Source organism: Protopterus annectens, chromosome 6.part1 (assembly GCF_019279795.1).
Source record: "Protopterus annectens isolate FY-2018-M chromosome 6.part1, PAN1.0, whole genome shotgun sequence".
In the NCBI taxonomy this organism is placed as follows: domain Eukaryota; kingdom Metazoa; phylum Chordata; order Ceratodontiformes; family Protopteridae; genus Protopterus; species Protopterus annectens.
The window spans coordinates 574064376-574091434 of record NC_056738.1 but is presented as its reverse complement, the minus strand read 5'-3'; the positions used below and the strand labels follow the sequence as shown (position 1 = coordinate 574091434).

Genomic DNA, 27059 nt, shown 5'->3' with positions numbered 1-27059 from the left:
CCAACTAAAAATACTCTGTATCATACACACTAACTACAAAATCAAGATCAAGTGCTGTGTAGAAAGTGGTACTGTTAGGGACAGGGGGGTTTGTAATGTAATGTGTAAGGTTAGGAGCAAGGGATTGGTTTAGGGTTATTGCAAGGAACTTAAATTCCCTAACTTATTTATACTTTGTCATTTTTTTCCTTTTCATGTTTTATGGAAGAAAAAGCCAAGCAGTCAAGCTTGAGAACTGCATGGAAAAAAAATAGTGACTAGACAGTGGAGATGGATACATTTCTTTGATAAGCTTTTATTAGCTGTGAGGTAGTCCTGATCTCGAGTGTAAATTCATTGAGTAAGCTGAGAGGAAGTTCAAAGTTGTGCAAGCCAAGTTATCCTGCATGCTCAACAATATATGTAGTTGCTGTCACTTCCACTATATGCCTATGTTATCAAAACAAGGGTTCTCATCACCTTTAATTGGTTCTTGCTTTGTTGACTTGTATTATTGTTTTGTATCTGATTGTAAGTTGAAAAGGTGTCAAAGTTACTGATGATGGCAAGTGAGTGTGTGTGTGTGTGTGTGTGTGTGTGTGTGTGTGTGTGTGTGTGTGTGTGTGTGTGTGTGTGAGAAAATGGTGTAGTGACTCTTGCACGTGTGCTTTAGTAAGGTTAGTCTGTCTTTACGTTCTGAAGTTGAACTGAAATTTGTGTTCAGTTACATGTTTGAGAATCTTTTTGTGTTGTGTTATTGCAAGATTGGGGGAAGGCACAATACAGAAAATATCTTCTTTTCCACACTGTTTTGCATTTTTGGGGGCTGATTTGACTTGAACTCAGTGTTAAGTGACTGACTTTGGTATAAGCCTGCTTTACAGATGGACCTTGCACTGGACTAAGCATATTACATCAACGGCACATCTTTCGGAATCTGTACCTAGTAGCTGGTATATGTAATTCAGCAGGGGGCTGATGTCACAGGGGATCTTGTTCCCTGTCAAAACACTGCTGTTGTGAATTTTCATAATTTTTATGATGAATTGTTCGGTTGATGAATTTGTATGACTCATGATGATGTGATTAAAAAGTATGGGATTCCTTAAATACGCACACACACACACACACACACACACACACACACACACACATATATATATATATAGAGAGAGTAACTGGCTTTGTCAAGCTCTGCTTCATTGAGTCACAGTTCAGTAAAGCCACCCATTGTATCATTAAACATCCAACTTCTGTAACACTTAATTTGCTTGCTTTGTACCTTTGTTCAACAAGCACATAAAAACTAATATAATTTTTCAATGTGTTTTTCTTAAACAGTGAGCTCATAGTAGCTATTTTCCACTGGCAGTTGACTTTAGATCTCATCTTTATCAAATAATAGATACAAACTCTAACAAGCAAAGGGCCTGATTTGGAAGACATCATAATCTCTAGATGTCTGCAACTCTATCTTTTTGCAAGAAAAGTTTAAATTGCCCTAACTGTATTTACCACTATGCTGTAAATATTCATTTACACTGTTGTAAATGTGCTGTAGTTTTTGAGAGCTGAGGTTTCCAAGAGGTGCTCAGAAAAACTGTCCTCATTTTCATATGCTGAGTAATTCTAGTGATACCCTTAGCACTGCTAATTGCGTAAGTAATGCAGCTTAGTGAATTCTGCATGACAGGAAGGCAGTATTATATTAGTGCCACATCACAAAGAAGTTTTGTGAACTGACAAATGGCTACAGACTCAAAAGCCTTACATTGGTAGCAGGCAAAACCCATAGAAAGGCATATTAAGGCAAAGGTTAATTAATTTCCTGGAAAATAAAATTAAGGAAAAACACATATATGGATTTGTGGAAAACATTACATGTCAGTTCAATGCTTTGTTTTAGAGAGTGTATTATGTTAGATATTGACTTCAGAAAATACTCTGTCTCATTATACTGACAAGCAAACTGAAGGGGTTTGGAACAAAAGAGATTTACTAAATGGGTGGCAATAAGGAAAGATCAGTAAAGGGGGCTCTTTGTAAGAAAAAAGTAGTTATGTCATGCAAGAGTTGCTTCTTGGATAAGTGCTTTTGACATCTTTGTATTAGACATCACAATGGCCTTTGAGAACAGGATCAACTTATTGGTGGTCACTTTGACCATAACTTTAGCAAGAACTTACAAACTGTTCTTTCCTTTCTGAGCTGTCTTTCCTGGAATGGCGGTACTGCCTCCCACCTGGAATAGCTGGGGACTTCCAATTATCTGCTCTACGTGTACAATATTTTCTGGACCACAAAACATGTGTTTCTGGTCCTAACTTCTTCCTACAATATGTGCTTCCAGACAGAACTCTTCTCATACCTGTGTTGTAAATGTATGCTTGTTAATATCTTACTGTTATACAGTTTTTCTGTTACTACTTTTTTTCTGTTATCGTCTCCTGGGCTGATCTTGCAAATGGTATCCATGTATTGGTGCTCTACCCTGGTCTAACAAATGGATTTAAAAAAAAAAAAAAAAAAAAATAATATATATATATATATATATATATATATATATATATATATATATATATGCCTCCAATAGAACATGAGAAAACTAGAAGAGTGTGTTGAGAAGTATAAGTTTTAGTACAGTGAAGTGCAACAGTACTTTGTCTTGGTTCTGCTAAACCCAATGTGCAGAAGCATTTGTAAGAATGGAACCTAAATATAACAGATCAGAGAAAATACCATGGTGTCAAACAGCAAAACTGGACACCAGATATAAACTAGGTAAGCTGTAGCCAAAGCTATTGAGATAGTGGGTTGTATACTTAAGGGAACAGATTTCATGGAATAATAAGGTTAGTTATATTACACTTAAGAGTTCAGTGATTGGGCCCATGCTGAAGTATTGTGTTCATTTCTGCTGATTCTCTGGAAGCAAGAATATCAACCTAGTCAAGAAGTTGCAAAGAACTGAAAGCATGTTAATAAAGGGAGGGCAGGGGGTGATGAGGAGAGACTGTGGATGCTAAAACTATTTCTACTTGAGGACTGGCATGGAAAGATGGACATGATACTGCTGCACAAGTTGTTAGTGGGTGAAATGCTTGCGTACATCTTTTGAGGACAGACAGGGGATGAAGAAGGGGACCAACTAGATAAAGAACATAAAGTTCATTCTGGATGTTAGAAAGTGTTTGGAATTAATGGAAAAGGTTACCTGCATTGCTAGTGGGCTATAGGACTATGGAATTATAGGAGATCTGCATGTATGGTGGCTAAAAGATGGGACATGAATGGAGCAACTGAAAGATAAGTGTCACACACAGCAGACTGAACAGTCTATTTTATTCAGTATTACAAATGTGCAACCTAGTCAGGAGTTTTACAAACTTCGTGAACACTCCACACACTTTCTAATATCCAGAATTAACTGTATGTTCTTTACCTAGCTGGTCCTTTGCAAGACCAGTCTACACCCACTGACATTTACAACTTCCAAATAATCGTGGCAAATTGTGCAAGCTCAATCCCTTCCCCTAGGACATAGCAACCTTTGAGATGATTGTATTTAATTGAGGTTGGCCCAAAACGTGTGGTTCAAAGTTCATAGTTAATTACTAGGCTAGCTGCCCTTGATTAATATAAGCCTATCCAATTTCCCTTCCAAAGATGAGAATCAAACCCTGAATATTGTGTCTGTGAGGCAAATAACTTTACCATTATATCATCCTCCTCCACCTAAGTAACACATATGTAAGTATGAGGTTAGCTACCCTTATGGAACATTTTAACCATGGCCAATTTCCCTCGGTAAGAATCAAACTGTGCACCTTTTGTTTGTGAGGTAAAACACCTTGTCTATTATGCCAGCACCGAACCCCCTGATAATATTCATCGCAAGGAACTCTTGAAGTTTCCTTTTGAGTTATGTGCCTCACAGTTTTTAGTTTTGCAAGTCTGCCCTTTGCAATTTAATGTAACGTGTTAGTGATGATGATGAAGGTGTGCTGTCTTAAAACTAAAGTATGTATTCAGAGATTTCAAACTGCTTTTTAACTGATGAGTTGTAGCCCCCTGGCCACATATACGTTAACACACATACTGCACAACAGTACTGTATATGCTACATTGATGGCTGACTCTACTAACAGCCAAGTGAAAAGTGCTCAACTCTGCTTTTTTGTGAGATTCACTAACATTTGGTAAATAAAATTGTGTCACTTGAAATTACTAATGTAAAATAAATAATGAGGAACAACTCCACAGCAGTATAGTTTTTTTACACAGCATTACGCAGTATCCTGAAATACTGCCATAGTGGATCACATTAAGAAGGGGAGCCAGGCAGTCACTTCCTTTGCCAATATTATTAAAGTGAGATACTTTTACTTGCCATTTCTGCACATTCTTTTGTTTGTGGATAATTGCAAACACCTATCTCTGACTTGTAAAATCCATTCCATGTTTTTTATGATGTTTTGTTAAATAACTCCCTGAAGGATAACTTAGTGGCAGTGCCAAGATGTCTGTGGAAGAGTCCCTTGAGCTGAAAATGACAAGGATAATTTCATTTTTCCTGGGCAATAATGGAGCTTTTATACACAGATCTGCTGCTTTTATTTTAATGTAACCCTGGAATCATAACTGATGGATTAATCTGACTGCTAGCACTAATGCAGTGCCTAAATGCAGACTAGTGCTGCCTGTTTTGTATTTCTGCAAGGAAGATGTCAAAAAGCACCCTTCATAACATTTAGGATTTCTGTAGTTATAAAAAGGCACCTACTGTAGTTTATTATTAAGACATACTTTCCCTCCTACCTTGCAGAGATAAATGTTATGTGAATACATTCTGGTAAATGCATTCTGTTTGCATGGTACAGTGACTCAAAAATTGTAGGACTTGCATTAAAATCAGGTAATCCTAATGTCTTGTGACTTGATTTGAAGGTGAAGGTATCTATATAATTTTTTGCCTTTAAATTTCCACCTTGCTACATTTAATCACTTGTTGAATTATACACATTTCCCCTGAAGACGGGGGCAGTTATTTCAGTTCTTGCTCACCAGGAATTAATATGTACTTGTTTTCAGCCCTTCCTACGAGTGGAAACGTCAAGTCACACAACGTAACCCAGTATCTCAAAAGAAAAGAAAAATGTCTCTGCTGTTTGACCACCTTGAATTCTCAGAACTGGCTGAGCACTTTACCTACCTTGAGTACAAGTCCTTCTGTAAAATACTGGTGAGTTAAAACTTATTTTTTATAATTTTACTTAGTCTGTGCTGAACTAAACCCCAGGAGCTCTGAACAAAGTGACTTGCTCAGAAGTATGTTAGCAGAAGATGTAGGAGTCAAACTCAGATCTTCATGACATAACTCAATCAGAATTTATTTTACTTTCTGTGCTATATGATTGTTAACCTGAAAACATTTTTATCATTTTTTATTTTGTTTTCCATCCTGTCTCACCACAGCCATCACTCATCTTGATATTACACATTACCTTTCACTTCCTTACATAAGAACATCTACATTCAGTCATATCTGACTAGCCTTGACTAGCTTGATTATGATGCAGGTGACCTGGCACACAAGTAGTCCCAGTCAGGGGTGCTAGAATGTGAGTGACCAGTGGATTGCTGTCTTTTCTCAAGAGGGGGTCTAATATTTTTTTCCACAGAACCATCCCATAGGGCTGACAAGAGGCAAGCCCGATGCATAGAGTTCATTTGGATAGAGCTTTTGTGCAGAAAACACATAAAAGATGTTATTGAACCTCTTACTGTAAGGATAAGTGACTTCAGTGATAGTGTATACATTGTCATGGAATTGTAGTGGAACACATGGTGGCTTGTTCCACTCCAGTAATTTCTGTTTTTTTTTTCCTAGAGTTTAGTGTTGATGGCTTACTTTCAAAGGGATTAGGTGAGTTTTCTCTCACTTTTGTCTGTAATCCAGATAAGACATATGAAAGAACCAATAGCAACTAACATTGTACAGACTGGAAAGTTCAGTAAGCAACCAATCAGGGATTTAGGGCATAAAATAAGTTCCACATCCACTTCAGATGATGTAAAGGATTAAGTCCACATCTACTGTTGATGATGTAAAGCAAAAAATCCTTATTTACTGAAGGTTATATTCACTGAGGTTGTCAAACTGTAACCTCTCATTGTCTGACAATGTAATGCAACATGAAAAGTCTAATACTTCTGAAAAGGAGAGTGACTTCCATGGAGTGCTGTGAGATGCCCCTCCATGGAGTGCTGTGCAATGCTACACCACTAGGATTTTTTGAATGAATGAGTCATCACAGCAACAGGAATGATCAGATAGTTAAAGTTGGCACAATTAAAAAAAAGATAAAATGATTCAGAATTAACTTACTTTTTTTCTGCTCTGCCATAAATTTTCTCCATGGTTGTGCAGTTTTTTTGAGCTAGTCTTAATGACTTTCCATGGAAATGTTTTTTACCTGCCCAATAAGGTTTATCCTTCTCTAATATATAAAGCTAACTAGGTAGGATGAGTAAGGGAGTACCAGCACTCTAATTTAAAGCTTCAAAGCACAGCTAGAATATTCAAGGAGCAGAAACTGGGCTATAGTGATATTTTTGATCTCAGTGTTCTGTTGAAAGCCATTATTGCTTGGAGCACAGGATGTGACAGCACTTTCTGAAGCACTCTTAGATGCAATTCACCTGTATATGAATAACTCTGTGCACTTTTATCTGATGTGCCCCAAGCAATGATGGACATCAACAGAACACTGAACAGGTAAATATCACTGGAGTCTAATTTCTGCTCCTTACTGAGTTGCATACCTCTGAGGTATCCAGATTTTTGCCCCATTTTTGGTGTGTTTCTCATACAATTTGTAGTTTTCTGGCAACTTTTTGAAGATTGAAGTCACCAAATAATGGTGCACATTTGAGTTTCAGATTTCTTATCCTTCAGAAAATGCATGCTAATGTAAATCTTGTTAGTCTATTAACTTTCTAAGTTTAAAGGTGCAGTATTAAAAATATGTCTCTGATTTTGGACCTTCGTCCTGCCATTATTTTTGACTTTGTCACTGAAACATTGAGAGGTATGTTGAGCTATCATTGTACCTGCCCCCCACATTATATTCTTGAAAGCCAAATGCTACCATCATTCAAAACCTGGAAGTTGTCATGATGGTGCAAGCAGGGAAGAATGGACATGGCCATCCTGGACAAGAGGTTTGGGATGTTGTTCCCACTAAGCTTGTGCTAGTGCTCTGATGATAAAGCCAGAGAATTACAGCTCCTCATGATTCAGATACCTCTACTGGTATGATCTGGGCATAGCTATGCAAGCTGGTAAGGCAGCACCTCATATTGTGTGCGGGGGATGCATGCATAGACAAGAGGTCATAGGTGATCCTTGCTGTGACAAAAGTACCAGTATCACCAGCAGGGCAAGTATTAAGCCATAAAATTAAGAAAAGCCCTCATTGCTTGAATGCTGCTGAGAGTGCAAATTACCCTCATGACTACCTGAATGGTTGCTCCTCTCGGAGAATATAATGTCTAATCAAGGGGATGCTCAATGGTTGACAAGTATAGGCTAAAAATGATGCAAACTTTGTGGAAGCTGTTTTGATTTTCTAGATATACTTATCCCACAGTATGATAGTTTCACTCCAGGAAAGTATAGTTTATATAGATGATGGCACATTTGTTAGTGGTAAAATACGAGAGAGAGTAATGAAAATAATGTAAATTGCATAGCTGAGGTTGTGTAGTGAATATATGGTGAATATATCAGAATTTATCAGTGGTGGCATTCTGCTGCCATTTGCTCTGTACAACACTGGTCCCTCTGACTGAAATGTGTGAAGAAAGTTGAAATCACTACAACACAGTCCACAAGCAGTACATGTTCCTATCTCAGGTAAGGTGCATGAATGCTACTTGTCTAGTTCCCCTTCCCACAGTCCATACATGTAGTATAAGGGTAATTGTCCAGCTTACTTACTCATACTGAGATTCCCACCTCCTATATTGTTTAACATGGGTACCTATTAATTTGACAAAACTTTAGCTTATTGAACTACAAAAGATTGACAGCTAAAGATCGAAATGTCCAAACTACGAACGATCGGCTAAGTGAAATTTTTTCTATGGAAAGAATTCGTTTGGCCATTACACAAAACAAAAACCTTTCAACCTGAATTAAGTGGGGGGCTTTGCCCCCCCCCCAACTAAATATACTAACTCCGAGATCACTCCACATTGGGGAAAGGGCAAATTCCCATTAACAGCCAAGTGAATTATTTCCCTGAGAAAACAGCTGGCCATTTGCAGTTTGGCTCTTTCGATTTTTAGCTGTTGATCTTTTGTGGTTCAGCAAGCTACCAGCTTCATCAAATTAATAGGGACCCATCTAACATAAGGCTTTCTGTACAGAGGAATATTCTGTTGTGCCATCCTCTTCTATGTGGAGCATATCAGTATATCTCCTTTACATGTTCTAATCACACGCTGGATGGATGATATTAATTAGACACAGTTATCTTGGTGCTAACATGGAGAATGAATACATAAAAGCACTATACTGATGTGTTCCATTTAGAAAAATGTCATGGATCCTACCTAATACCTATTACAAGAAAAAATATCTTGTGGTCTTTGGTTCAAAAGCTACCTTTTCAATAGGTATTGTTCAGTAAAATGGCAGTTCATGCTCTCTCCTTACCTCCCAGTCACCACTGGTGTACCAGTGTACTACAAGGCTCTATCCTTGATCTCCTCCTCTTTAACATTTTCACCAACACCCTCTATATATCCACACAACTGTTCACCCTAATACAATACACAGATGATTCCACAGTCATTTCCACATCTGACAACATAGCACACCTCCAGAAAATTACTCGGGAAGCTTTAACATCCACTGAAACATGGCTTCATAGCTCACAACTCTCACTCAACCCAAAAAAGTACAAACTACACCCCCTCCCCAAACTCTTTCATGAAAAAACAAAATTTAAAGTCCTCTCTCTTGATAATACAACCAATTGAAGTCACTTCTCATAGAATATTATTAGGGGTGATAGTGGATGATAATCTTACATTCAACCTGCATATACAAAATTGCATAAGAAAAACTCATCAAAAACTAGGGATGCATTACAGATCTAAAACTGTTCTCACTTATGCAACTAAAACTACACTTACCAATACTTATCTCCTCCCCACACTTCTTTTTTTTTTTTTCAAAACAAGTTTATTGTTTTAACATATAAGAGAAATATCATAACAATTTTATACAAATAATTAAAAATAGGTATTATTATAATATTCAACAAAACAACTAAAGTATTTACAAAGACATCCACTACAATCAGATCAATTAATTAAACTAAAATACTGTGCTATTGAAATCAGAATTTTTTTAACAAATTTTGTAAATTATCCCATACGATAAAATGTGATGTTTTTCTAGTTGTTCTCATTCTAATTGTGCTTATTTCCATATGACACATTATATTCATAACATTTTTAAATTCATTGAACGAAGGAGGTGTATCTGAAATCCAATTTCTAGTTATTATTTTCCTAGCCACTGCTAGGATAGACCATAACAAGGGAAGCTTAATCTTTTTAACACATTGAGGTACAGGTGTGTTGAATAATATAAGAGACTTAGAAATAATGAAATGATCTGTAAAAAGAGCCTGCAAAAATTCATTAATTGACTTCCAGTATTCTTTCAACTTCATACAGTCATAAAACATATGAGCCCAGTCAGCATTAATTTCTACATTACATCTCTTACATAGATTGTCTTTATTATTAATTTTATTCATCATCAAAGGTGTATAAAAAGATCTATGTAAAAATTTCCATGTATAAAGTCTCCAGACAATGGAAGATGTAGTTCTATAAGCAGATCCCAATATATATTGTTTATCTTGTTGAGTTAGTGGGTCCCCATTAATAGAGGTGAAATAATTCCAGTATGAATCTACATTGTAAAAAGTTTCTTGTCTGATAATTTTATGTATATATGAAAGTTTACCTTTATCAGAAACTTTATGCTGTACACTTCTTGATGGTAATACCATCCTTACAAACCTCCAGGCCTCACAAAAATTAAAACTTGAACAATGCTAAGACAAAGTTGCTAAATTTGCAGCAAATACCCCTTTCAGAACCCACCACTGTATAGCACTAAAATACCTAAATTGATTAGAACTGCCTAATCAACTAACATATACACAGCTTCTTACTACCTATAACATTATCCAGCATCCATACTGTCTGTCCAGCACTAAAAGCCATTCTGCACAACTATGTTCCCAGTTGTACATTGTGATATAGTCACCAAAAACCCCTCTCTGTCTACACACCTATCAAATCTGCTGGACATTGTCTGTGCTCATACAAGATTGCTAAAGCCTGGGACTCTTTATCTGTATCCGTCAGGTCTACACCCTTCCTCCCATCTTTCAAAACCACTATGAAAGACTTCCTAGCTAAAATCAGTTTCTGTTCTTGCTCAACACCAGGGTAAACTATACCCCTTAATGTGAACAAGCACCTTTTCATTCTTTTTACCTCCTTACTCTCCATCCTTCACTTACTTCCTTACTTCTATCAAATTCTTTTCCCTGACTTTCTCTCTAAATATAACCTAAGCCTTTTTTCCTCTCACTTCATAGTGTGATTCCTGTTTATGTTAGACTAACTTACCTTTAATATCTCTACAACGTAACATTTCTCTAAACATTAAATGATTGTCATATATGTTGTATCAGTTCTTAACCAGTGCTTTTATATTGTCTAATTTGTTCTAATTTTTAAACCACAGATCTTTTTTGTTTTATTTTTGAAGATTATAAAATTATTATTGTTAAAATGTTTTGTAATAATTTGAGCTTTTATCCTGGGCTTCTTCCCAGTCGGACTTGCCGGTAATCAAATGTCAGTCAGTCAATAAATAACTAACTGTACATTCTGCTTGTACTACATCATGAAAACAAATTTTTGTCCTTTATAACAAGTAATTAATCACAGTTCAGCAGGATCAGAAATTGCCATCAGAATCATAACTCCATTTTGAAATCACATTTTGTCCTGTATCATAGTTCAACAATGGGAACAGTGTTTCTTATCAAGCTGTGATACTGTACATGTCTTATGCTCCTGTTTCTTTATGCAACTAGTCAACTATGTTCTATTACGCATAGCTGCAGGACATTTTTGTCCAGTTATCTCTTGACACTGGGTACTCCAGAGGTAGACATCCTGGTCAACAAACAGAAATGAATGAAAGTATTTATTTTGGACATATTTATTTTGGACATATTAACAGTGACTAAAGCCTTCTTTGTTCTTGTATCAGTCTGCAAGGCAGTACTGGCTGGTAGTAACATATTTATTTCTTCATGATTTCTTTTTCTTATGACTGTCCGGTCAGACCAAAGTCTAAGCCTCTTTTTACTTTATTGCACTTGCTGTGAAATAGTAATTTTTAATCTCGGACCACTAAACTTAATTACTTTAGTATAACATGACCATAAATTGAACTGAATGTAATGAGTAAACCATGTTAAATAATCTGTAATTTCATTTAACTGGCTGTGCCTTTTGTGTTTTCTTTTTTATGCAGTTCCAAGATTATCACAGTTTTGTGATGCATGGCTGCACAGTGGACAATCCCATTCTGGAACGTTTTATCACTTTGTTTAACAGTGTGTCTCAATGGATTCAGTTAATGATACTTAGCAAACCCACCCCTCAGCAGAGGGCGCAAATAATCACTCAGTTCATCAAAGTAGCTCAGGTAAGTCATGTGTTTATTAGGGTTAGGGGGTTATTTATTTATTTTTGTGTACATCACTTCATCTGGAGCGCCATCATATGGACAGAAGTATCTTATAACTGTACAGCTTCCTACTTAAGTAGTTACCATGTGCTATCTTAATGGAAAATACCTTTTTAAAGACAGATGCCAGTAGTAATTGTTTCATAGTATAGTACTAGGCTATCTGCCCTGGGGCATTTGTAAGCCTAGCCATAGTGATGTGGCTTTTGCCACCCCATGAAATGGTACAAAAATGTGCAGAATAAATCTAGAATACTGTGCCTCTGTCTAGTAGTGACACAATGAAGGTCCCCTTATATAATAGAATTAGTTTACTGTGCCCCTGTCTAGCAGTGACCCAGATGTGACCCCTGGGGTAAATGTTCGATCTCCCATCCACTCATCAAGATTTCTCTTGAAGAGAGTCAGCGAGGGGCTCTGCCTAATACGAACTGGGATCCTGTTCCAAAGCATGGGAAGCCTTTGGGTTATGAATCTATCCCTCCAGCATGTCCTATTCATACTTGTGCCGAGGTTTAAGTCTTTAGCTCTCGTGGTCCTAATGGATTTGGATTTTTTGAGGTGGAGCATGTCCATCAAATCCTGATTGGACATGGCCTTGTACATCAGGCAGAGATCACCCCTGAGCAGTCGGTATGCCACTGAATAGACCTGAAGTTTATTTAATCTGGCAGAATAAGACATATGTTGGAGACCCTTGATCCTTTTGGTGAGGTACTTCTGTGGTCTCTCCAGCTGTTGCAATTGCTGGGTGAGGTACATAACAAATGGGGCATTGTACTCAATCATGGGTCTGATGAGGGAGGAATACAGGGGTACAATGACATCCTTGGATCTGGATGTGAATCCCTTCATGATGAGGTGTGCAAGGTAGAATGTTTTTCTAACCACTTTGGCAACGTGGGTGTCAAATGAGAGGTCGCTGTCTACTTGGGTCCCTAGGTCTCTGATTACTTTTTCCATACTCAGTGGGTTGCTGTCTATGTGATAATTTGTGGGTACTTTGTTTTTTCCAAAAGGGATGACTATACATTTTTTGGCATTTAGTTCAAGGTCGTGACTACGGCGCCAGTTGTCCGTTTCAGTGAGGCCTTTTTGTAGGATGTGTGTGTCAGCTGGTGTATCGACTATGGCGCCCAGTTTGCAGTCCTCTGCGAACTTTGTCAGCCACAGCCCTCCCATGTTTGCTTTAACATCTGAGAAATAAATGCCGAACAAGAGGGGTCCCTTGACCTGTTTTTGTGATTTTACTCAGGTTCATGCTCTTTATTAACACACATGAACTGTCCAGGATAGCTCATGAAAACTTTTTTTCCTTGACATTTAAATTTATGTAATTTATTATAACATCTCACTTTGATTTGGCAGCCAGTGTATCACTGGGAAACTGATGCTTTCATTGTGACATCAGCTTGCAAACAAGTTAGTATTTATAATGTGAGCCTTTTGTTTCCTAGCCTTTGACATGGATACAACCTTTGACATGGATACACATTTTAAACAAATTATTTAAACAAAGAACATTGTATTTCACTAAGAGACTGGTAAATATAAAATGGCAGCATTATTTGCACTGTCACCACTTAAATGACATTGTGTCTTCTCTTTCATTCAGACAGGCATAGTCAGACTGAATTTATATAATCTGTCACAAACTTGATTTTCACTGCCTTCCTTCTGGTTGCATTTCTAATACTTCTCAATAAAAAAAAAAATGCAAAACAGTGTTAAAATAGTAATTCTGTTTCATTCTTCACACATATCATTCAGTGCCACTTAAATTCAACTCTGCTATCTTCGATCATCTAATGGTATGAGGAAGTGAATTCATTGTGGTGAATGCATCATTAACAGCATTTAGTGATGCAGTCTTTTCCTGAACTGTGTTTGAACAGTTATGGAATGGAGATTGTTTCAGATTGTGTTTAATTTCACCTTCTGGCATTACCTGTTTTGGAGAAAGTTATCAGGGTGAAACTGATACCAACTGTATTGTAGAAAGTCCACATCTGCATGAGTTGGAGGTAGCTACAGCTGAACTACAAGACCCCATGGCACTTGTTGAAAAAAAGAGTGAGTATTTTATCAAACACGTTTTATACATATGCTGCCATTCAATTTGTCACTATCATCATGATTTAACGAGACATTTGCAACTTGTATACACATAAATAAAACAGGAACAGTGAACACAAAACACTGTCTCATACAAACGTTAGAAAAAAGCACAGTTCCATAACTTATATATTTTCATTTATATACAACTACCTTGTAACTTGATTGACCCCCCTTCAATTACCCTATTATTCTCTGCTCTCTACTTGATCCTGTCCATATAGCCCACACAGTTTTGTGTTACTGTTTTATCTGTGGGCATTTATCCTGCTCATCAAGAAATGTTTCTAATATCCATAAATGACACTTTTTTCATTTAACCTTTCTCACGGCTTCACCTCGATTTCCTATCAAGGGTTGAAACAATGTAAATCTCTTGCATCTGAAAAATAAATAATGCTTTCTTCCTATTTGCATCCAAGTTCTCTAGTGTACAGCTTAAATTTCCTGTTGCCAGTATAAATACCAATGACACCCCCTGAAAACCGGCTACAGGACTTGTAGAACTAACTCTCTCAACAAAATATAAAATAAAGTTGTATAAGTAAATTTTAATTGCTGTCCTGAATCTAGAACAAAGGAAATAGCACTTTACATCATTATCTGGCTTTTTTTTTTTGTTCTGGGCTTTGAAAACATCATGATTAACCGCTCTAGCTAAGGGCTAACATTAGCATACATCTTAAACAACAACTGCTGACATATTTAGCTGAATATAATGTATCATTTGGAACAACTTTATTGTGACACCTGTTCTAAGTGATAAGGATTTAACATATTAAATAGCTCAGCTTAAATCTAAAGTAAATAGTCAAATGTTCAACATTTTTTTTTTTTACCAGAGATTTAGGCTTGTAGGATATGACTAGCTTTATATTTTGTGAAACTCTAATACAGTTTCTTTGTATATGTGAATGCTAAATTTTGAGCAAGTCTGTTGAGCTAGTATACTTATTTTGAAATATACTTTTGAGGGCTCAGATAATGCAGTTTTCAATAATAGTACAACCATTGCTCTGTTATGCTCAGATTACATGAATTTATGTACACCATCAGTTTACACTCGATTTCCAGTAGTATTTGAGTCTTTTGCTTACTGAATGTTTTCTCTGAACTAATTTAGCTCTCTCTTTAATTTCATACTGTTTTATTGTGCTTTTGCAGTTGCTGTGTCTTATGTCTGCTTTAGGGATCTTATGCAGAGGAGCTGCTCCTTTAAATATGTTATGTAGCTGTTAGCCACGTTTATCAGTTTCTTTGAGGTAAAGTTTTAAAACTTGCCATCATTGGTTAACCTGTCTTGTACTTATGATGTCTCTGACGTTATACTAATATGTTACTGTGGGCGTCAGCTTTGTTGATCTCTTGATTTTAAGTTTTAAAGGTGTTCCTTTTTAAGCTTCTTGACTACATTAGCGGACCGGAGTTCCGCTGTGGCAACCCCTAACTGGGAAAAGCCGAAAGACGCAACAACAACTAATTGACTAATATATGCATTGTTTTTTTACAACTACTCATTTGAGTCTATCTTGCCCGAACCTTTTTATTTTTGCTTTCTTGAATCTACAGTGCCAGTTTGGGTTTCACTGCATAAATACTGGTATGTGTCACTAGCTTGTAATATCTGACTCACCGCTCATGCAGCTTACCTTCGTCTTATGGAGAATGGGATTGGAAACATTTTATTATATTGTTTTCCGCTAGACTGAATATACTCATTTTAGTCCTCTTACTTTTTAGGCCATGTTTTATTCATTATCTCTGTATTGGCTTTATTCACTGTACTTACTTCTATTTTTGTTTTATTAATTTGTTAAACAGGTAATGCAAATAGCTCAAATGACACATTTTAGGGGTAACCTCAGAGCACCATTTGGTCAAGTGATTTGCGTAGTGTCACACAGTAGGCTGTTGGCGATTGAGGGAATAAAACCCAAGACTAAAGTATGAAGCTGGTTTATATCTCATAAACTTTTAGACTTGATTGTCTTGCACCATACTGCAAGACTCTTTGAATGCTTCCTTGCACTACACAGACGTTTTTTTTGCAATATACTGCACTGTATTCTACTTCTGACTGATTTTATGAGTTCAAAATATTTATGGTTTTCTGTCGCTGTCTTTTGCAGTACTGTAGTAAGTGGCTGAAAACTGCTGTCAAATTAACCCAATAATTTTCTCTGATATCTCTCACAATGCATTCTGCCATATGCTGTGTTTGTGAAGAGTCCCAAAGTGCACTTTGTTAATGTAATACTTGTGTTGCTTTTTTATGTTTTAATGTAGTCGAGGTGATACATTTCATGTACTTTGCAAGAATCATTTATTAATGCATTTCTTGGAAATAGAACCCAGACAGAAATGAGCTCATGGCCCTCTCCCTAAACAACATGTATCAAGTCTGCTCTTAGCAACAATACACTTAGCACACACATCTCACATTTGTGGAAAATCATTCTACTGCTACTAGGCCTACCTAAATGGAGACAAGCATCAGTAATATACTCAAAATTAAACTGCACAGTAAGCTGAAACAAAAGCGCACGCTGGAAGCCCATTACAAGAGCTCAAATAACAGCTGTTAAACCCATGTTTTTATGTATTTGCTGCTGTCATTTGGCTCCAGAATATCTGTAGTACTTTTTCTATTTGTTATTGTTGATAGTTAACTCCTCAGTCCTGTTCCACTGACTTTTCATTTTCTGATTGTATTTGATATTATATACTTGAACTAGTCTGTCAGTGTACCACAGATTATGACTGTGAGCTGCTAGCAACTTCATCCTGTCATCCAGGGTTTGAGTCTTTCAGTCTCCACTTGCCTAATATGCAAGTCCCTTAAACAGTAAAAAAATGAAAAGCTAAGGGAACTCAATTTGTGCATGTAGTCTATTCACCTTAATAGAGTGCATCTCCTGTTTTTTTGTGGCAATTCTATATTAATGAAGTACAAGAATGGTATGGGGCTGGGCTGGAGATGTGCATTGTCACATACAGGGGATTTGCACTTCCACAAAAAAGCATTTTAATTTTTGCTTCATGAATGTGTTGATTATTTGTGATTTTGAGCAGCTGAAATTCCAAGGAGTTTTCACTGATTGATCACAGCAGAACCATATGCAGAAGCCCTTAACATTAACCTGCTCAAGCAACAAGGACTTCCGAAGCTGAAACGCAAACACCAGTCACAACCAAAGTGACACATAGCTCACAACACCAGTGTGCCATCCAGCAACAGCCCCTAAGGCAAGAAAATGTACCCAACACTTTAGTCATAGGTGACTCTATAGTCAGGCACACTGATGTCCCACTCACCAGGCTGAACAAGGAGAAAATTACAGTCAGCTTCCTGTCGGGTGCCAGGATCTGCCACATAACACATGCACTCAAGTCACTCCACAACAAGTACAAATATGACTCTGTCATTGTCCATGTTGGAGTGTTTGACTTGAGATGCATCTCCCTGGACTACATGAAAAGAGACATGGAAGAGCTCTCGGATCATGTGGCCCAGGAAGGTATGACCCTAGCTCTGAGTAGCATCCTGCCTTCACTCAGAATTATACCACAGTATAAGGACAAAATGATTGACTTCAAAAACTGGCTAAGCTTCTGGTGTCATTCAAAAGGGATCCAGTATCTGTCTGCCTGGGATGACATGATCAACAAACCAAATTGCTTTGCCGGAGATGGTCTGCACCTGTCGCCCCTGGGATTCAGGTTACTGGCTAAAGCTCTTGCCACTCCTGTAGTGCCTTTTTTAGGCAAGGTTCAAAGGAAAAATGACCACCGTAACAGATAAAACCATGCAAAATCTGAAGGTAATGACTACTCAATGCTATAAGTCTAAACCTCAAAATGTACTCTCTCGAGGTATGCCTAAAAATGGAGAACATTGATATCTGTGCACTAACTGAGACCTGGTTCAAGGCTTCAGAGAGAAGCCCTGCAATACCAGGCTACAACTCTTACCACACTTTTTAGCCACCAAACCAAGACCGAAACACAAAAGGTGGAGGAGTGTCCATATTCAGCAAAGGATATTCACACCTTCAGGCGAGTTGCCCAACACAATGCATCTGAAATTCTCCAGGTGCAACTAACACTAGGTAGGACTGCAATCCAAATTGCAGCTTGCTACAGATCCCCCACCATGCCCCCAAGATTCTCACTACACCTTTCTAAACATACTGGAAAATATTAAGATACAACCAAACATCCTAATACTGGGTGATTTCAACTACCCTGCAATTAACTGGGAAAACTACTTGGCTACCAACACCTTTTCCCAACGGTTCTTGGATCAACTAATCCATTATCCCACCAGGGGCTCCAATATCCTAGACCTGATCATTACCAACATGGGAGATAGATGCCCCATACCAGTGGTTCCCCCCTCATTGGTCAGGTTTGACCATAAGCTAATCACCCTTGACATCCACATCCCATCCCCACCTCCCCAGTACAGAAACCTCCGTAAAAATCTTCTTCAAAGAAAACTTCATGCTACTTAAGTGAGAAGTGACAAACTTCATGACACCCATGCAGACGGGAGCTGAGAGTTTGACTTCTGAATCCTACACTAAGGCACTGTACGAGCACATCCACTCATGCATGAATCGTGCCATCCCAAACAGAACCAAGACACTATACTCCAAAAAAAGGAAGCCAATCTGGTGGTCCCTTGCTATATACAAACTGTACAACAGAAGGAAGAAACTGTTGCAGAAAAGATGAAAATCCCAGGTTACCAGCCTCAGTAAGAAGCTGAGATCCCTCATAAAATCCTCCAAAGCTAGTTACGAAAATAACATTGTTAAAGATTCCAAAGACAACCACAAGGCATTCTACAGTTATGTCAAGAATCTAAATGGTAATGCTTGGATCTGCCCTGAGATACAAAAGAATAGCATTAAATGTACTGATGCCAAGGATATTGCCAATATCCTGGCAGATCGATTTAGTGCCACCTTCACCCCCCTCTCACCTCCTAAAGGGCCCATCTCAATACCAAAAGATTGCCAAATTCTGGTAATCATGACCACACAGGCAAAGCTAAGAATACAGCATCCATGGGACCAGATGACATCCCAGACTGTGTACTCCATGAACTACAAAATGAACTGGCACCTCACCTAAGTATCATGTTTAATCATAGCCTCATCTCAGGCTTTGAGTGGTGCACAGCTACAGTTATCCCATTCCACAAGGGGGGGGGGGGATCCACTTTGGATCCTGGGAACTACCGTCCCATCAGTCTGATGAGCCTGATCTGCAAGGGTATGGAACGCATTTATCTTGGAACTTATAAACAAAGACATTGGCAACCTTCAAACACTGGACCCCACCAAGTTTGGGTTAGTGAAGGGCTGATCTTGTCTCCTGAGCCTGGCTGACTTCTTTGAATCAGTCTCCAGAGCTGTGGACGAGGATAAGGTGGTCCACACAGCCTATCTGGACCTTGCCAAGGCCTTCAACACCATCCCCTACTCTGGAATCATAGATAAACATATTAAACTGGGCATAAATCCCTACATCACTCGATGGGTTGCCAACTGGCTTACTGACAGAACCCAGACTGTAAAAGTAGCTGACTCCAAATCCAGTTCCAGACAGGTGACAAGTAGAGTACCTCAGGGTTCAGCCCTGGGACCGCTCTTTTTTGGCATCTACTTCACTGAAGTACAGGCCAACACTAAGGGACTCTGGCTAACAAAGTTCACAGATGACTGCAAACTGGGAGCCATTATTGAATCCCTAAATAATATGGATATTCTACAAAAAGGCCTTACAGAAACATGCTTGGTGCCAGAGCCATGGACTCAAGCTTAATGCCAATAAATGTATAGTTATCCCCTTTGGGAAAAACCATGTACTCATGAATTACAACATAGGTGGCAGTACACTAAACACCGAAAATATGATGAGAGACTTAGGGACACAGGTGGACAGTGGTCTCACCTTCGATAACCACATCACCATAACAGTAAGGAAATCCTTCTATGTGGCAAACCTAATCACTAAGAGCTTTTCTTCCAGTAAAAAGGAGGTCATTGTCCCACTGTACTCATCCCTCATTAGACCCATTATAGAGTACAACGCCCCATTTGGTATATACCTTGCAAGACATCTGCAACAGCTGGAAAGGCCACAGAATTACCTCACTAAAAGAATCACAGGCCTAAAGCAGATGCCCTATGCTGACTGGCTAAAAAAACTCCAGCTATACTCTGTGGCATATTGTTTACTCAGAGGTGATCTCTGCTTAACATACAAGGCCATGTCAAATCCTGAGATGTTGGACATGCTCCACTTAAACAAATCCCAATCCCTCCAAGCCAGGGATCTAAACCTTGTCATCACAATGAACAAAACATGCTGGAGGGATAGGTTCCTGATCCAGAGACTCTCCATACTCTGGAATAGACTGCCCATACATGTCAAGCAGAGCGCCTCCTTGGATCTCTTCAAAAGGAACCTTGACAATTGGATGGGAGATAGGAAATTCACCCCAGGATCACTTCAGCCTAGTACCAACCTATGAACCTAATAAGCCCCAGCTGTCTCATAGTTGGTGCATCACTTTCTCTAAAATATCTTGTATCATTAATGTCTAAAGAGTTATATATATCTCTGGCATTCTGAACACACAGTCTTGGCCTTCTGTAGATGAGATCTGATGACCGAGCACCCATTTGCTGCTGCACATATGAAAGATTAGCCATATCTTTTAGCCAGTTCTCCTCATTGAAAAGTACTGATGACTCATTCATAGCATAAGAAGGCCCTTTGGACTATGGATACTTTGAAAGAAAATGTATGGAGCAATGGTTGTATAGCAAACTGTACATCTTCTCTTAGCAGGCCGTCACCAGTATCTCTTGATATGCAGAGGAACTCCCGACTCCTCCTTAAATGTAAGAAACTGGAAAAAAGAATTGAAGAATGGATTTCAGAATGGCATTGCAAATACATGCCCAGCTATGTGCTGGAAATGTGCTAGTCCATTAAACTGAATATTGTACTACTGGACTGTTCTTGCCATCTTTATTTTATCATATAAAAGCATATCCCTTGTGGCTGCAGTCCAGTTGTGTACACCGCAGACTTCTACTTGTTTTATGGTTCATATGTTATAGGCATAAGGTCCAGGAGACTACTGATGAGCCTAGTTCAATTTCCCACATGCCCAAAAGCACTGAGTGGTTCAATGACTTGCTCAAAGTCACACAGTAGGCAAATGAAGGCTGAGGGAATCAAACCCTGTTACACAAGAAATGGCTCATTAGAAGCTCATAGTCTCTGCTCTAACTGCTTTAACTACCAGACTTGTATACTGAATATAATGAGCCTTAGTGACTTGTGTGAGATGTAGGTTCATAGGTGTTTACTAGGCTAATGGCCCTGGAGCCTTTACAAACCTAGCCCATAGGATTACCCTGACATTGTGCCACCGGACCTTGGTTCCCAATGCCTCTGTCGAGCAGAGCCTCTGGAGTGATCCCCAGGGTGAATTTTCTATTTCCCATCTCTTGAAGAGAGCCAGTGAAGTGCTCTGTTTGATATGTATGGGAAGTCTATTCCATAGCATGGGCAGTCTCTGGGTTATGAACCTGTCCCTCCAGCACAGTCTGTTGATTGTGGTAATGAGGTTGAGTTCTCTCTAGCATGTGGTCTGGAGGGATTGGGATTTCTTTAGATGTAGCATTTCTAACAAAGCTGGGTCAGACATGGCTTTGTAAGTCGAGCAGAGATCGCTTCTAAGTAGGCGATATGAGACAGAGAATAATTGGAGTTTTTTGAGTCTGTCCATATAGTACAAGTGTTTAAGGCCTAGGATCCTTGATCCTCTTTGTGAGGTACTTTTGTGGCCTCTCCAGTTGTTTAGTGAGGTACATACCAAATGGGGCATTATACTTGATGATTGGCCTAACGAAGGAAGAGTAGAGGGAGACGATGACCTCTTTCTTCCTGGATGCAAAACCCTTAGTAATGAGATGTGCCACATAGAAGGACTTTCTGACCACAGTGGCAATGTGGTGATCAAAAGAGAGGCTGCTGTCAGCCTGTGTTCCCAGATCTCTTATAATGCCTTCTGTATTCAGTGGACTACCATTGATGTGGTAATTCATGGGAGCCAGGTTTTTCCCAAAGGGGATGATGGCACATTTTTTGGCATTGAGCTTAAGGCCATGGTTCTGACTCCAGTCGTTTGTCTCAGTGAGGTCTTTCTGTAGGATGTCAACATCACTTGGGGTGTTAATAGCCCCCAACTTGCAATCTTCTGCAAGCTTTGTCAGCCAGAGTCCCTTTGTGTTGGTCTGGACTTCAGAGAAGTAGATACCAAACAGGAGAGGACCCAGGACCGAATCCTGTGCGACTCCACTTGTGACTGGTCAGTAGTTTGACTTGGAGTCAGCTACTTTCACACTGTGGGTTCTTTATGTGAACCAGTTTGCAACCCACCTAGTAATATAGGCATTGATGCCTAGCTTAGTGAGTTTTTCTATGATTCCTGAGTGGGGAATGGTATCAAAAGGCATTGGCCAGATCAAGGTAGACTGTATGAACCACCTTGCGTTCATCCACAGCTCTGGTGACTGACTCAAAGATGTTGATCAAGTTGAGCAGGCATGATCTACCCTTCACAAAACCAAACTGTGTGGGATCCAGAGTTTGGAGATTCCCTATATCCTTGTTTATTGGGTCCATGATGATGCGTTCCAAAGCATTGCATATCAGACTCATCAGGCTAATGGGGCGATAGTTCCCAGGGTCTATAGTCACTCCTCCTTTGTGGAGAGGGATGACTGTAGCAGTGTGCCATTCTGTAGGGACAAAGCCCGAGGTGAGGCTGTGATTGAACAGGACACACAGGTGAGGTGCCAATTCACTCTGTAGTTCATGTAGAACACAGCCAGGGATATTGCCAGGTCCCATAGAAGCTGTATTCTTGGCCTTGGACAGTGCTGTTTTAACCTGTGCAGCAGTAATACTGGGTGCCTGGAAATCTACTGGTATTGTGATTGGTCCTTTGGGGGGAAAAAGGGGTAAAGTTGGCACTGAATCTATCAGCCAGTATGGTGGCAATATCTGTTGGTCTGGTATAGGAGGTACCATTGTGCAGTAGCTCAAACTGCTATGGAGATTCTTTATACAACTATAGAAGGCCTTGTGGTTGTCTTTACTTTCTGCTGCAATTCTCTTTTCATAGCCAGCTTTAGAGGATTTGATGAGGGTTCTCAACTTTTTGATGAGACTGATGAGGGAGTTTTTCCAGTGTTAGGACTTCACCTTATTCCACATCAGTTTCCTCCTTCTGTTGTAGAGTATGTTTATGACAGGGGACCACCAGACTGGCTTCCTTTTTTTTGGAAGAGAGCATCTTGGTTCTATTGGGTATGGGGGATATCCATGCATTTGTGTACGTGTTCATACAGTGCATTGGTGTATGATTCGGTGATCATGCAACTATTCTCCATTTGTATGAATGCCGTGAAGTTAACCACCTCTGTTTTTAGGAGCCCAAAGTTAGCTTTGGAGAATTTTTTCATGGTGGTTTCCTTTGCAGGGGGGTGGTAGAGATGTGGATTTTCAAGGTGATTAGTTTGTGATCAGATCTAACCAGGGAGGAGTTGACTGTTGGTGTAGAGCAATGGTCGCCCATGTTAGTAATGACCAGGTCAAGGATGTTGCTACCTCTAGTGGGGGTAAGAACAAACTGGTCCAGGGCATTGGAATTAATGAATTCTAGGAAATGTTGGGCAAGTGTATTGGTATGTGAGTAGTTTTCCCAGTTAGTGGAGGGGTAGTTGAAGTCACCCAGTATGAGAGTGTTAGGTTGGACCCTAATATTCTTCAGGGTGCTTAGGAATGTGGAGTGTGAGTCTTGGGACATGTTTGGGGACCTATAGCAGGCTATGACCTGAATTGCTGTTTTACCCAATGTTAGCTGCACCTGAAGTATCTCTGATGCGTTATGTTGGCTACCAGTCTGGAGGTGTGTGCATCCTTTATGAATATGGGAACATCACCACCTTTGGAGCTTCAGTCCAAGGTCTGGGTTTGAAATGTGTGTAATGATTTATAGCCTGGTAGTACAGGGGTGCTTTCTGCTTCCTTGAACCAGGTCTCTGTTACAGCACAAATGTCGATGTTCTCCATTTTAAGGAGTGCTTCGAGTGAATGCATTTTGAGATTTAGACTTCTAACGTTGAACAGCATGACCCTCAGATTTCATTTGTTTGTAGCTGTTATGGTGGTTATTTGGTCTTTGGAACACCACCTAAAAAAGGCATTATAGGGGTGGCAAGACCTTTGGCCAGTATCCAGAAGCCCAGGGGTGACAGATGCAGGCCATCTCTGCAAAGAATCAAGGTCTGTCAATCATGTCATCCCAGGCAGACATATACTGGATCCCCTTAGAATGACACCAGAAACTTAATTGTTGAAATCAGTCATTTTCTGCTTGTACTGTGGTATAATTCTGGGTGATAGTATAATGCTGCTCAGGGCTAGGGTCATACCCACCTAGGCTACATAATCCGAGAGCTACTCCATGTCTCTTTTCATGTAGTCCAGGGAGGTATGTCTCAGGTCATTTACACTGACATGTACAATGACAGAGTCATATTTGTACCTGTTGTTGAGGGACCTGAGTGTGTGCGTTATGTGGCGGATCCTGGCAACTGACAGACAGCTGACTATTACTTTCTCCTTATTCAACCTAGTGAGTGGGACATCAGTGTGCCTCACTATCGAATCACCTATGACTAGTGTGTTGGTAACGCTGTTTTGCCTTAGGGTCTTTGGTTGAGTGGCACACTGTTTAGGAGAGTTATGTGTCTCCTTATTAGTGTTGTGCTGTGGTGATTGAGTGCTTTTCTACCTTGGAGGTCTCTGCAGTTTGGGCAGATTTTTATTGAGAGCTTCCATAAAGGTGGGTGTGTGGTTTGTGTTTTTATGTGAAGACAGTGCTGGTGTGTACTCTGGAGGGCTATGTGTTCCATGTCGTGTGGTGCAAGTGTTGACCTTCGCCTCTTGACCAGCTATTCCAGTCTTGGCTGGAGAGTGCGTGGCTTCCAATTTGGATATACAAGTGCATTTCTCGCAAGTCTGAGTGTTGGCAGGTAAGAGCAGAGGGTTGTAGGTATACATGAGGCAGTTGCTACATTGCCTCAGGATGCCCAAGTTCACCAAGTTAATAGGAGAAAGCACAGGGAACTGACCTGTAGACATGCCTGGAGGGTTGAGCATTAATAGCTGTTTCCTTGTAGAATGTTTAGTGCTGGTAGCTCTTTTGTGTGCTACAATAATTGCTACAAGAAGTCTGGTAAAGTGCTAGACTAATAAGTCTACATGACAGTAATCCCCACAAGTATTCACTTTTAAGTGCAGTAGCATCTAAACCATCAACACACTTATCACAAAGTACTAAAACATCATATAACTCATTTATATTAAATATTATTTGCAATACAAAAAACATGCAGAATGCTTGAAGAAAAGTGACTTTCTTACTGCTCTTAATTTTAGGTGTCATTTAGCTTCAATCCCTACTTTGCCATTTTATCACCAAATCAATACAAAACAAAGAAGAAACTAAATAAAGCTTCCTATACTGGCATCATCAAACATAAATAATCACAGTAGCCCCCCCCCCCCCAACCGTCTCATAAACATAATTTAAAACCACATACTACCAAATTTGTCCTGCTAAATGCAGGAATTCTATGTAGTAAATAGATATTTTAGCATTTATTGAATAGTGTAGCCTAGGTATGTGCTGTATAAGTGAAATCTGGCTGAAAAATACAGACCCTTTCATCTAATAAAAGGCTACAGTGATGTAAAACCCCTGCAGACAAGGTAAATAAAATAGTTTAAAAAGAGGTGCTACTCTGTAAGGACTGTATCAATGTTGTGGACCACATGGACAGCAAGGAAGTCTGAAGAATGTATCCATAAATGGTTCGATGTCACTGCCCTGCATAACATAACATGTACTTAAAAAAAAAAAAAAAAAACATCCCCATCGATTTTTCCCAGCCACAGTGCTTGAGCTAAAATGTGTATAATTAACAGTATAGCAGAACTTTCTAACACCAAATTATAATTATAGTAAGAGACTTTAATTGTAATTCTGGGAGCAGAAAAGAGCATTAATTTACCCTTGTGTTCACATTCAAAATCAAGATCTTGTGCAAATAGTATGAGAGCACAGTTGACCTACTCCTAACAAAAAATTGTATAAAAGTCGACCACCTAGATCAAGCAGTGGTCATGATCACATACTCTTCTTCTTGTTGAATGACAGGTGCAAACCTCCTGTAAAATCGAAATCAGTAGGCACCATAATGCTTGTTAGAAACTAACGTTCTTTTAGATATATCATTAGTCATCTGAGTCTTGGTACTAAATGCCACTGAATCAGCAGCAGCATTAAACAATGTTTTGTTCATCCAATGATGGAAATGTCCCTTTTTAGGTGCTACTCAGGAGCACCACAATAGGTAATGAAAGCATAAATTGACAAAAATTGTTATATAAAATTAATTCTAATACCACCTAGAGAATGATGGTGTCAGTCTTTGATAAAGTTAACAAAGTCCATCTCATAATCAGCTCCACCTACCTGCGCAATACTGTTACACAAATATTCCATATCTGTAGCCACCAAAAAATGCTGAATATTAATTTTATTATTTTTAGTATATTATTTAATCTTTATAATATTGTCACCAAAATCATTGATACAGAAAATATGGCAACAGTTTGTTTTAATCAGTGCTGAATATAAATAACTATAGGCTCAGTAAGGATGCCCTTTTCTGCCACTGCTGACCAAAGTGGAAGAGCTGTTTCATTCTTGTGTAATTTGGTCAAATTAAATCAAGTGAGAATCATAGGACAGTAAATTATAAAACAGCTTACTTATCAGGGATTTGTTCAGACATCTTTAAATCCTAAATTAAGTTGATATATTTTACTAATGCCATATCTTTTGCAAGGTTATATATCTGAGCATTGAATGACAATTTTACATAAGAAAAACAAGCTTCAAAGCAGGATCTGACCAACATAATCCACAGAGTAAAACGAGTGCCAA

General features: G+C 38.9%; 1 protein-coding gene across 7 annotated transcripts in view; it reads left to right on the top strand.

The window, feature by feature from the left end:
- The window catches only part of RASGRP2 (RAS guanyl releasing protein 2), a 1579354-nt gene that overhangs the window by 1252322 nt on the left and 299973 nt on the right, over positions 1 to 27059 (top strand). For all 7 annotated transcript variants that reach the window (XM_044076007.1, XM_044076006.1, XM_044076004.1 and 4 more), the window contains 2 exons: positions 5071 to 5221; positions 11621 to 11794. In XM_044076007.1, the coding sequence (XP_043931942.1) occupies positions 5071 to 5221; positions 11621 to 11794 (325 nt within the window). The remainder of the gene's footprint in view (positions 1 to 5070; positions 5222 to 11620; positions 11795 to 27059) is intronic.